A 12,543-nucleotide genomic window follows, 5' to 3' on the forward strand; every position below is an offset into this window, starting at 1 on the left:
AGTAAGTTGGCAGGAAGGAAATGCAAGGCTTTTCTGTCTGACCATCTTTTCTTCTGTCTGCAGTTAGAGGGGAAGGTTGATAGTGGATGAGGGTGAGGAGGCAAGGAATGTTTTCATTTTCCTCCTGCATATAGCAGCTGGCAGTTGTTCTTAAGGCTTTTTGTGCAGTATATGTAACACCCTAAGATAAGGCTATTTCCCCCACCCCTTCTCAATGTACGAGGAATGTCACATTCTCTCCTGTCTCCCTCCCCTTCGCCTACACTGACTAAGCAGAACTGCAGAGCTGGTGAAAGTCTGCAGAGATTTTTCCTTCTCTCTTTCCTGCAATAACCTCTAGGCTCACCTCAGCTGCAGGCAAGCAAACCTCCAACAACTTAGAAGACCACACACTTCAGAATACTTCTCTCAAGTTCTGACTCATGGTTCCAAACAGCCTCTCTATCTGTTAGGTCCCTCCTTAAACCAAATCAAGACTCCCCTACCTGTTAGGAAAAACAAACAAACACTAATTTTCACTACTTATGAAGAACTAGTAGCCTTACCTCTAATCCTCCCATGGGTGTCTGGATTAGAAAAGTACCTCTTTGTCTGAAAGGGCAATCTTCAAATTTCAAACACAGACAACATGAGCTGAAGAATTGGGGATGTTTAGAGACAGGCTGGCCCCTCTCCAGCTTCTCCAATGAGTTCACCCTAGACCTACAAATGACCCCTCTTCCTTCCATGTTCTAAAACACAACACCTGGGTTTTTAGTTTTTGTTTGTTTGTTGTTGTTGTTTAAAAAAAAGAGAAAGGAAGAAAAAGATGAAGAGAAGAGAGTGTCAGTCATAGGCAAAGATCTTTTTTCCTTGCGCCTCTTACAGATTGGACAGGATTAAGTTCTAATATCAAGTCCACAAGCGTCTGAAGATAGCTTGACAAATCGGTAGACACCTCGCAGCACCACTCAAGGAAAACAAGGCAGTCTTGGCAGAGTCCCTGTTCCCAAGTGTGTGTGTGACCCTGCGGGGAGGGTGCGTTCATTTCTGCAGCATCTTCCACCCAACTCACTAGACCTCCAACCCCACCCTACATCGTAAACCAGCCTCATTAAGAGGCGTCTGCTCCCCATCGCCGAGTCCTTGGGGACCCGAAAGCAGGCGGAATAGATTTCATCTTCTCTGTCTTCTCCCTCCTGCTGTCGACAAAAGCAACCCTTTCAGGCCCCGAGAAATATCCTATACCCTTTCCCACCCAGCACCCATCAGCCAACTTCACCTTTGTCTAAGCCTCTTTATCCAGCAAGGCTGTGGGGACACGAAATCAATAGTTCCAGTTTGGGGCGAGGGGAAGGGAAACAAAGCTGAGGTGGGGGAGGCGGAAAGGGGTTCATTGTGGGGCCACGACGGGTAATGAAGGCGACTGAAAGGTGACACCCAGGACACGGGGCGCAAGCCAGGGAGCATCACTCCTGTCGGACACCTGCCATCGTCCACACCTTGTGGCGGGACCAGGCCTGACGAGGAGCCACGCGCAGAGCAGGCTGCGCACAGGGGCGGGATGCAGGACGGATCTGGGTAGGATGCGAGGTCCAGGCAGCCCCAGGGCTTTGCTCTCCGCACCCAGAGGATCTCCAGCCCCGCAGGGCAGAAGCTGCTTTCGCGCAGTCCTCCCGGGCCGTCCCGCCCTGAAGCCTCCAGCGCGCTGCCCGCCCCTGCCCGCCACTCCAGGGCGGGCCCAGCACCCGGAAATACAGTTCTTGGAGTCGTCCCGCGGGGACCAGAGGCTTAGAGCTGCCGGGGCCCGCGGTGGGGCGGCAGAGAGCTGAGTTTCTAAACCTTCGCAAGTCAGATCTGAAAGGGCCCCGAGAGCGCTCTCTAGGGCAATTCCCTCCTTTTACACACAGGGAAACCGAGGCCCAGGAGACAAGGATTTTCCTTAAAGACACATAGTAAAAGTGAAATGGATCCAAATCTGCGTTTCAAGAATATTTAATCCCGCACTCTGAGGAAAGCCGGATAAGAAAGAAAAGCAAAGGCAATTTATTTTTCAGGAAAGAGGGGGGGAAACATCAGCTTTGGAAAAGAAATTTCCCAGACAATGGGGGCGGGGTGCAAATGGAGAGAAAAAAGCACTCAAGGCCCGGCTCCCGAAAATTTAATTTTGATTTGTTTGAGTGGGCTGAGATCGCTTTGGCCGACCCCTCTCGGTGTCCAAATGCTGGGCCGCTGGGTCCGAGCAGCGAGTTAAACTCCTGCCAAGACGGCCCTACGGTAGTACCGCGCTGCTCTACAGAGATCCTCTTTCTTCGGGTTAAAAAAAAAAAAAGGAAAGAAAAGAAAGAAAACACAAAAAACCCACAAAAAAACACAACACACAGTTAACCACCTGTCAGGGCTGAGGATACAATGAGGCTCCTCGAAAAAGAGCTTTTCATGCATGCGTAATATATTTGTTCAGCTATTCACTTAATGAAGCTGATAAATGTGATTCAAGACAATAGTCAAGTTAATCTATTTAGTAAAATGTTTTGAGACTTTCAGGCGATGTTAAGGAGGGGAGCGTTGGGCGACATTTTCATTTAAATGCGCTCATCTCCCCTCTTAGGCTGCACAAGGGGGTTCAGGCAATCTATGTGAATATAATTTCTTATAAATGTGTCTTTAATGGGTTTAATTCACCCCTGCCAGCTGTTTTGGGGGCTATTTTGTAAGAGCAAAACAAACGTTTCAGGCTTGGAAAGCTAGTTAAAATTAGTTTCGGTCAGCGAGGCCAAGCTATATTTCCTGCAAACCATCTGCTTGATTGGCACAATAGAAGGATTTTCAAGGAAAAGGGGGGGAATGAGTGTGAAAGGAATGAGGGGTGGGGGAGACGCTAGAAAGGGCTGGGCGGCCGGTAGCTCCTTGTGGCCTATTCTAAAGGTGAACCCCTTAGAGGTGTCTTAATAGAGCCGCTTGCCTAGAGGGCCTGGGGTGGTAGGGCAGTTCTTTAAGCTCGAGCCTCGCGGCCCCTCCTCCTTTGCCTGGCGGGTCAGTTCTCTCTCTCTATTTTTTTTTTCCCCGGGACCACAGAAGCCAGGCGGCGGGTGCTCTTCCCGGTCGCCGCTGCCCGGCGTCCTGCCAAACTTGGAAAATGCGATCTAATTGTTGGCAGCTCCAGCCTGCAAGCCGCGGCCTGGGTGTTCAAACCCTTGCAAAGTGCGACCTTGGGCTCCTTGTCTTTTCAGAGGGCGGGCGATCTCAAGCGGCTTGTACTTTGCAGCGCCCTTCGCCCCCCTTCCGTGGCCTCCGCTTACCTGGGGCGCTCCCGGCTAGGCCCACACTGGAGAGAGCCGTGCACCCGCGAAAGCGCGGCGCGTGGGGCTGGGACCCTCCCTCTCTTCACCGCCCCGCGGGAAAGAAATCTCCGGAGCCGGTTCGCAGAGCCCCTCCTGCAGGCCCAGGGAAACCCCGGGAGCCCTGGCCAACTCTGCTGTGGCCTCCCCCGCGGGGCAGGCCCGCCAGTGGTACAGGCCAGGACCTTAACCCCAACCAGGGCCTCCGATTCTCTTTTCCCCTCTAGTCTTCTTTTCCCTTGAGAGAGACACAGAAAGCCCAGCTTTGGGATAGAGGGCGCGAGTGACTTCTCCGAAATAAACTTGAAGATAACGACATTCCAATTAATGGCAGGACGCACAAAACCCCAGGGGCTCAGGTCAAACGGCATTAGTCACAGGTCTTAGCCGCAGCCGCCGCGCCGCGCAGCCCCTTAGGCTCTCTCGGAGTTTCAAAAGAGCGTTCAAGAAGATCACTTAAAGTAAGATCCTTCCATTCGATTTCTTGCTTCCTCGGGATTTATTTTGTCTTTTCACGGGCGGCCAGCCCCCGCCCCCGCCCCTACTTTCTGAGGCCTTAGGAATGCTCGCGGGCCGCTGGGAGTGGGGTCCACGTGGATCTCAGCAAGGGGTTGACCCACCTTCCAAAAAAGTGTCAGCGCCTCGTTTTAAAAGAAGTTAGCAGCGGTTAGTCCATACTGAGGTAGAATGGGCGTGTGTGTTGAGGTGGGGGGGCGGGTACCGAGCCTGTCCGAGGGCAGGATAATAACTGTAAAAGCTACACCCAGGAAAATGTCCCAGCAGGACAAGAGGCCTAGGGAAGAGGAGAGCTTGGAAGGCCCTGGCTTTGAGTCCTTACTGCCGGTCCCCAACAAAACCCTACAAACATAGGCTCTATTCTGATCTTCCAAAAGATTGGGCAAGCACTTCCCAGGTGGGAAACCCGACACCTGTAGTCACTGCCCTTCTCCTTACGGGAACTGGCAAGTGCTGGCGGCAGGGAGGGAGGGAAGGAGGGAAGGTAAGGAAAAGAAGAAGGGGGGGAGAGAACGAGAGAATGCAAAAACCAGAGTCTTCCAGCTTCGGGAGAACAGTTGGGAAGAGAGGTCATGATTGCGATGGAAAACTTTGTGGCAAGGTTAAAGCCCAGGTGTTCAAATGGTTTAGACTTTTCTGCCCTATTTTATTGGAAAACTTCAGAGTAACTTTTGAAGTTCTTCACAGATCTCCTTCCGTGTTTAGGAGTCTCCAACTAACTCGAGCAATGCATTTTCCATATTTAAAGAATCACTTATTTAAAAGTTGTCCCTTTCCGTAGGGGTTTTCCACCGCCTGCCGTAAGCAGTCTGGGGCGCAGAAACTCCATGCTTCCGTCATCTTCGAAGATTCATTGGGCTCCAGAGCCGGCCCTAAATAACTTTTTAATTTGAATCAAGGGAGAGCTTTAGCAAGCTCCGTTTCTGGTTTAATGTGATATAAATCGCAGATGCACTTTTATTGAATGGTTAAAGCAGCGACATGGAGATCATCAACACAAAATGCCCTGAACAAAACCATCTAGAGAAATAAAGCTGGTTAATAAGATTTTTGAGAAAGCTTTGTGTTAAAAAGCAAAAAGGAAAACCAGCTGAAGGTGACAGTTAGTTCATGGTTAATAGGATCAGGGCGGCCTGACGGGGCTGCACACTTCTCTTTGGGGAGGTTCAGCCAAACTACAGAAATGAATGGGACATTTAACACATCTGTTATCTCGTGGAGCCCAGAAACAGGGGAGTGGAGGCTCAGCGCCACCACAGCCTCAACCCAGGGGGCAGGGAAGGGCTGTCTGCAAGAAGATTCTCGTCTGAGGCCCCAGTAACGGATAGGCTTTCCTGATGTGGACCACCATTCTTGGGAACCGCGCCCCTCGCTCTGTTTTCACACATTTGTAGCCGTCGTTTATTAGGAAACTGCAAAATCTTGAGCAAATTAAGCGCCCCGCAAAGGGCAGGGCTCTCTCCCGACGAATCCCAAGGTTCGCTGCTAGGGCTTTAAAGGTTCAGGCTGTGAGTTTCAACTGAAACGGCCTAAGGCTCCTTGACGTCGGAAAAAGGCCGAGCGCAGCACTGGTGGCCTTCTGGTCACCTTGTCTGAGGCAGCTGCGGCAGGGGCCAGCCCTTTGCAAATGCAGTCCTGCCAACCTGCCGCGGTGAGACGCTCCCCTCCGCTCCTACCCCAGGCGAGCTGCGGAGCGTCCCTTGGTGACACTCCTAGAGCAATGTGACTGAAAATCGTGTTTTCAAGTTGCTGGGAGTTTGCATAAGGAGATTCATTTTACTGTTCCACCAACTCTCTCGTACTCAGTTTCCTATAATGAAATCACTGAAATCAAGACCTCCACCCCTATGAGCGAGCATACAACAGCCCCAAAGCATCAATTTCCAGTCTTGCTGGGTTGTTCGAGTGGCGCTGCCCCCCCACCCCTACACACACAGGGACTTAACCCATCCCTCAGGCTTCATGCCTCAGCTGCAGTAATGTGTAGAGCTAGAGATGAAAGAGGGAGTATATTTTCACATTCCCTGCCTTGAAAGTTTCCACTGCCCTCCCCAAAAGGGGAGGGTTATTTTACTGATTGCCTAGAGATGAACTTCTATGAATATTTATTGATTTATTTTTCGAGGCTCAGCAGGGGAGCTGCAAATAAATTTAGTGCGTTCTTTAAATAACTCCTTTTCTATGAGGCAAGATGTCATCTGAAACTTCTAAATAGGCATTTAATTAGCCCGGGTGTTGATTCGGAACAAAAACTCGGGGCAAGAGCTCTGGGGGTGCACTGTATGGCAGAGGCGGGCGATACGCAGCATTGATGCGCGCCAGCCTTTGTTGCCAGCCCATTGTGCGGGCGATGCTTATAAAGACTAATCCAATCATAAATTGCACCTCTGCGCCAATCAGAGCGCCCAGAGCCTCTAGCGAATGAAGCTCGAGTGGAGAACTTTGTTGAACTTCATTGTCAGAGCTGTCACTTTTCAAAGCGCCTTAACGGACGGGCCACTATAAAACCATCACCTCGACGGAAGGACCACGGAGGACTCGTAGGCGCCCAAGTGGGATCGTTCTTTACTTGGAGACGTTTGCTACGCCCAAGAGAGAGGGCACCGCGGGGGCGGGAGGGGCGGGAAGCCAGGCGTTTACCCTCCGGCCACTGGAAGAAGGGTTATTCCGCCCGCCCCACGCCTAACATGATGTTCCCCGGCCTCCTCGCACCCCCAGCGGGGTACCCCAGTCTCCTGCGCCCCACGCCCACCTTAACGCTGCCCCAGTCCCTTCAGTCGGCATTTTCCGGCCACTCGAGCTTCCTGGTAGAGGATCTGATCCGCATCAGCCGCCCCCCCGCCTACCTGCCCCGCAGCGTGCCCACTGCCAGCCTGTCGCCCCCGAGGCAGGGGGCCCCCGCGGCTCTCACGGACACCGGGGCCTCGGACGTGGGCTCCCCTGGTCCGGGCAGCCGGCGGGGCGGGTCACCGCAGACCGCCGTCTCCCCTGCTAGCGAGCCCACATTTCTGAAGTTCGGGGTGAACGCCATCCTCTCCTCGGCGCCCAGAACCGGTAAGTGAGCGCAAAAACGCTGAGGGCAGGTCCAGGTGCGGAGTCCTTCTCGCCCCAGTTTCCTGTGTACGGCGGGTACCCACTTACACAGAGGCGCGCAGACACAGACGCACGATCCCCGAGGCCTCCCGTCGCTCAGTGAGAGACGTAAGGTCCAGCGGATTCCCGGGAAGAAAACCTCCAGGTTGGCGCCACCCTCCGAAGGCACTTAGCTGTCCGGTCTGAGAGCGCGCCCAGCTCCCAGCTAAGCTGAGCGCACGCTCCTGGGCGGCTGCGTTTCTGCCCTCGAGCTTCTGGGAGCCGGTTTTTGTTTTGTTTTTTAACCAAAGACAATGTATTTATTGGCTTAACTAGTATTATGGATTTACGAGTCTTCTGTGCCCCAGTCCTACCTATCTCGTTAGTGTCCAGGACGAGATTGGGGACAGGGGGGCGACTCTGAGGACTATTTGGGGGGTGAAAGGAACGATTTCCACAGATGAGACGACGTTAGGAAAAGATTAATTTCCCTCTGTCAATACAGTGAGGAAGGTGCCTTTGAAACCAGCCAAAGGGTTAATGATACCATGTATCAAAGTGCACACCAATAATCAAGTACGTCATCAAATTCCCCTTTGCTCCTTCTCTCTTTCCTGCCTCCCTCGCTCCCTCCCAGAAGCATCCCCCAACCTGCTGCAGAGCGTCCCTCCCAAGACCTTCGCCTTTCCCTATTTTGAAGGCTCCTTCCAGCCTCTCATCAGATCTTCGTATTTCCCAGGTAGGTCTCGCCCTCCTCCCTCTCGCCGCCCCAGCCCCCGCCCCTCGCCGCTCCCTTCCCCGAAGCCATATTTCTCCGTCCACCCCCGGGGTTACGCTCTGGTTCAGAGGTTGCGAGGCGTACAACATTCACGAATCCGTCGCGCCAATTTGATGCCCTATTTAGCACAAGCAGTGACTGCTTGACACTTTGCACCAATTCCCTGCTCTACAAATTAGCAGGAATTGTCATGGTCCCAATTTGAGGCGGTTCCCTTCCCGGCGAGGAGCTGTTGCCATCCCTTCACGCCGCCGTTTTCCCACAGAGTTAGTGCCCTTGGCCACGATTCCCCACAAAGGTTTCAGCACCATGACCAATTGGTCAGCTCCTCCGGGCAGCCACACACAGACCAGCCCTCGCCCCTCCACGCCGCCCAGAGACACCTACCAGCCGGGGCTAATTTCTCTTTAAGACTCATTCAGGGCTTCGGGCTTTTCACAAGACCACATGGGGTGCCCTCTTGTGTGGGATGCCTGGGGTCGCCAAAGGGGAGGGAAACTAGATCCTCCCACACCCCCAACCTTCTTTTTCCAACGGTATTTCCCAACCTCTTCTCATAGCCACCCCCGACCACCATATTTTTTTTTAAGGACCACTGAGCTGACAAAATAAGAAGTATGAGGGAAGCCCATAACTGGTTCCCAGTCTAAAGGAAAAAAAACACCTTAAACAGGTTCCAGGAGGTTTACATCCTGGAGTCCCAGTGGTGACTCAAACTATGGCTCAAACGCAAGATCTCTGCAACTGATCAAGGCCCTGAAGGGGAGAGAGGAGCCCCGATGAAGAGAAGAGAGACTGGGCTGGTGGGGGATGGGTAAAACCACCACCGCACTCCCAAATATCAGCGAAAGAAACAAGCAATTGATTTTTAAAAGGGGGAGAGAGAATTCACCAACCCCCCCCCCCATACACCATTCATGCTGCTGCTGATAATGGAATTTGCTCCCTTTCTCCCTCATCTCAATGCTCTAACAAAAACAACCCGAGCTTTATAAATAGCTTTTCATGTCCATTTAATGAAAATGATTCGGGGAAGAGAAGCCTCTGCCATCAGTATTCTCCCAGTGGTCTTGGCCTGCAGTTGTGTTTAGTTTGAAAGTGTAAATCTCTTTTGTGCCAGTAATATATGGCTTTCGCTGCTTGTCCTTAGTCTTTTTCTGTTAGTTCATTACTACACAATTACCATTCACGCTTCATTAGAGTCTCTGTTTCTTTGGGTTTTTTTTTTCCCTCCCTTAAAGCGAAACTCTCCTCCTTTTTATCATGCCAATACCCATTGGGAAGCGGTCAATGTGCTAATTAGCTGCCACTTTTCATGTATTCGGCCTATTTCTTTACGTTTTGTGGGGGAGGGGAGGAAAGATTAATATAAAAAAGATGAATACTGATTGGATTTTTCAAAAAAAATCCAAAGAGGATTTTCTCCTTTCTATCAAATCGCCAAAGCACCTCATTTTCATCTAAAGAACGTAAAAGCCACCAAAGTGATAAAAGCTTAAGAAGGAAATCCAGTGGCCTCAGCTAGATATTTTATTTTTGTAATTTATTTTTTCCGTTGCTATCTTAGCTGATGTACACAGGTTTGTTTCCTTGAGACTGTTGAATGGAAAACGAAAACAGGCTATTGTGGGAGCTGTTTTCTGTGTTTCCGTGGTTTTATCTAATCCGGGTTTGCACGGTTGAAAGGGAAAGTTATTTAGGCGGAAAGCGCCTTTCACTCTCTCAGGTTTGTAGGTTCCTGGCCTATTCTCCAACGGGTAAAAAAAGGGGAGCTTTAAAGAGATGAAGGGATCAGAGAGAAAAACCGAGGGAGGTGACGCGGGGAGAGGGACACTACTGCCTCACTCTCAACCTCCCATCCCCACCCCTCCGCAGCGACCTCCAGCGTCGTGCCCATTCCGGGGACCTTCTCCTGGCCGCTGGCCGCGCGCGGCAAGCCTCGCCGGGGCATGCTGCGTCGAGCCGTGTTCTCCGACGTGCAGCGCAAGGCGCTGGAGAAGATGTTCCAGAAGCAAAAGTACATCAGCAAGCCGGACCGCAAGAAGCTGGCGGCTAAATTGGGCTTGAAAGACTCACAAGTGAGGGCAGTCTCCCCACAGCCACGTCCCCTACGCTTCACCCCTCCCCCACGCATGGTGCAATTGGGAGGGTTCTCTGAAACCGCTGAGGTCCCATAGTACAGATGGGGAAAACAAAGTCTAGGGAGGCAATGTGTGCACGAGCCAGCTTCCTCCAGGCTGCTCGGCACAGCCCATGTCTCTCCGCGCCCGTCTCTCCTGAGCTCAGCGACGCTATTCTCGCCCCTGTGGGCCAGGCACCAGAGGATGGGGCAAGAGATGCGGGAGGGAGGTGGGGCTGAGAGTAGGGGACGTGCTGAGACTCCTCCGAGCTCACATCAGGGGGAGGGGAGCGGGCAAGGTGGGGAAGGACAGAGCCTCCTTGCCACCCCTAACCTCTGCTTCTCCCCTGCTCTCTCTGCCCCGCGCGCACCAGGTGAAAATCTGGTTCCAGAACCGACGCATGAAGTGGCGGAACTCCAAGGAGCGCGAGCTCCTGTCCAGCGGGGGCTGCAGGGAGCAGACCCTTCCCACCAAACTCAATCCGCACCCGGACCTCAGCGACGTGGGCCAGAAGGGCCAGGGGGACGACGAGGAGGAGAGCGAGCGCCCGGGCAGCCCCCGCCCCCGCCTGGCGTATCGCCCCCCCCGCAGCCCCCCGTACGCGCGGGACCCGCGGCTCGCAAGGCCGCCGCCCTCCTCGCCCGCGCGCTCCTGCAGCCCCGGCAAACCTTCGGACTTCTCCGACTCGGAGGAGGACGAGGCGGCCGAGGAGGAGATCACGGTGTCTTAGGAGCCTCCCGCGCCCGGGACTGTTTCCAAGTGCTTTGGAATTGAAGAGGTGATATTCGGTCTGCGTGTTCACTGAGTCTCCATCGCCCCGACGCTGCTGCTCCTCGTGATCGGACCGTCACCTCGTCAACGGCGCCTCGGCCCCTGCCGTTTTCTAAGTGACATTTCTTTCTTCCACACCACCTGCCAACAGCCCTGTCCACATGTTAAATTTAGGGTTTGGTTCCAGCGTTAACTTTTCCACAAGGGCTCCTGTCCGTCTTATTTGCAAGCTGTTTTAAACACCGTGGGGCGTTGGTTCCCACAGGCCGGGTTTAGCTGTGAGCCAGAAGGTGCAGGTCCTTAGCGGAAAAATCTGTACGTTAGGAAGCCCTGTATCGAGGAGGAAACCGGGTCGCGGGCCACAACATCGAGTGTACAACTAGCTCCAAGACCCCTGGCTTCCTAGATCCTTCCACCTGCCCTTCTTAGGGAGCCAGGGCCTCCGACCCAACCCCAGATTCTCCGAACCCAGTCTTCCTACAGCGGTGCCCTTAGAAAGCTCAAGAATTTCACAAAGGAAAGAATATCTATCTTCCGGTCTAAGGCACAACGTAAATACTGGGTGTTTTCTGTCATATTCTCAATGCTCTCTGGGCAAAGAAATGAGTTCTCTAAATGGGAGGAAGAGTTAGTCTCTATTTCTGTATGTGTGTGTTAAGGCTTTTTCTTTATAATTTCTGCCATCATAGTATATGCACCAAGCACTATACCTTGTGCCCCTTTACTATTTCTGGGAAGGTTTTGCTGACCTGCAAAGCTCCTGAGCACTGGGCATGATGTGAACAGACAGAGACCCCTCAAGCCTCTTTGATTTTTTTTTTTTACTGAACCTTGCTGTCTTTGCACAGCTTTTATGAACTGTACACTATTTTGTACACATGAGTTGTATGGATATTTTATACCAAGGTTATTGTGAATGACTATAAAGGACGGACTAGATTTCCTTTCCTTTTTTTTTTTTTGCAATGGTGTCTAAACTTTAAAAAAAGGTAGCTGTTTAATTGCATAACTTATAAAGAAATACTTATTTTGTATTTGTGTCATGTACAGATTTTTATATATGTATATATGTATCAAATGAACAAATGCCAAATAAAAAGTAGAATGGATACAAGAGTCAAGTGGTATCATGAATTCATAGACTGTTAGAGCTAAAAGGAATGGAACTTCTAGTCCATGTGCTGCAGGAATTTCCAGGAGATATACTGGCTGATATTCAAGAGAGGAAGGCAGCCAGCTGGTTAGTGGCCAAGCTGGAACTAGAACCCATCTCTGACGCTCAGGCCAGAGCCCTCTCTTCCTCCCTGGACCATAAAACCATCGTATTTGCTATAGTTACAAATAAAGTGTCTCCAATAAGGTGGAGCAACCACTTGGGGACTCAACCAATGGAGTCTGCAATAATCCTTCTCCTTTTCTCTCAGGACTGAAATGGTTGAGTGAGAGAAATCAATGAATGTCAGTGTAAGTGGTTCAAGTTTGCTCTGGTTTTCCTTGTACGCCTTGAAGGCGTAGTTCCTAGTTTCCAGGAAAGCTCAGAGTTGGTCTTGACTTTTGTGTATGAACTAATTTTATTAGGAATGCCATCTCTGGGCATGACTTGGGACCCCAAGTGAACCTGAGGTTTTTTAAAGACTAGCTTTCAACAGAAATGATGTATTTCACCAGCAATCTAGGAAGTAAAGAACGTCACCTTAGAACCTTGGCAAGGGCTTTTGTGTCCTTTGAGAGATTAGTCTGTCACATCAGCCCCACAGATCCACTTTCTGTAGTATCCTAACCGACACTCCAGTAGTCGACTGAGGGTGGAGTGGGGAGAGAAGCTATTAAGCCTAAATTTGAGTAGCTTGCATTCTATTTAAAATTGGAATATATTCTTTTCGCAATTAACTCTCTTTTCAAAAGACACAAGCCCCCTCCATGCTAAGGTTCTGCTGTCCTACCCTGCTGGGCCTGTTCCTGATAT

The 12,543-nt window shown here is 51.5% G+C and overlaps 1 protein-coding gene across 1 annotated transcript; it reads left to right on the forward strand.

The window, feature by feature from the left end:
* Positions 1-6,523: 6,523 nt before the first annotated feature.
* DBX1 (developing brain homeobox 1) lies at positions 6,524-10,536 on the forward strand (the record flags this gene model as incomplete). The annotated part of the gene is made up of 4 exons (XM_081063759.1): positions 6,524-6,890; positions 7,546-7,647; positions 9,562-9,764; positions 10,180-10,536. The coding sequence occupies 4 exons, from the start codon at positions 6,524-6,526 to the stop codon at positions 10,534-10,536; spliced, it is 1,029 nt and encodes a 342-aa protein (XP_080919885.1).
* Between the last annotated feature and the right edge of the window lie 2,007 nt (positions 10,537-12,543).

Source organism: Rhinolophus hipposideros, assembly GCF_964194185.1.
Source record: "Rhinolophus hipposideros genome assembly, chromosome: 10".
In the NCBI taxonomy this organism is placed as follows: domain Eukaryota; kingdom Metazoa; phylum Chordata; class Mammalia; order Chiroptera; family Rhinolophidae; genus Rhinolophus; species Rhinolophus hipposideros.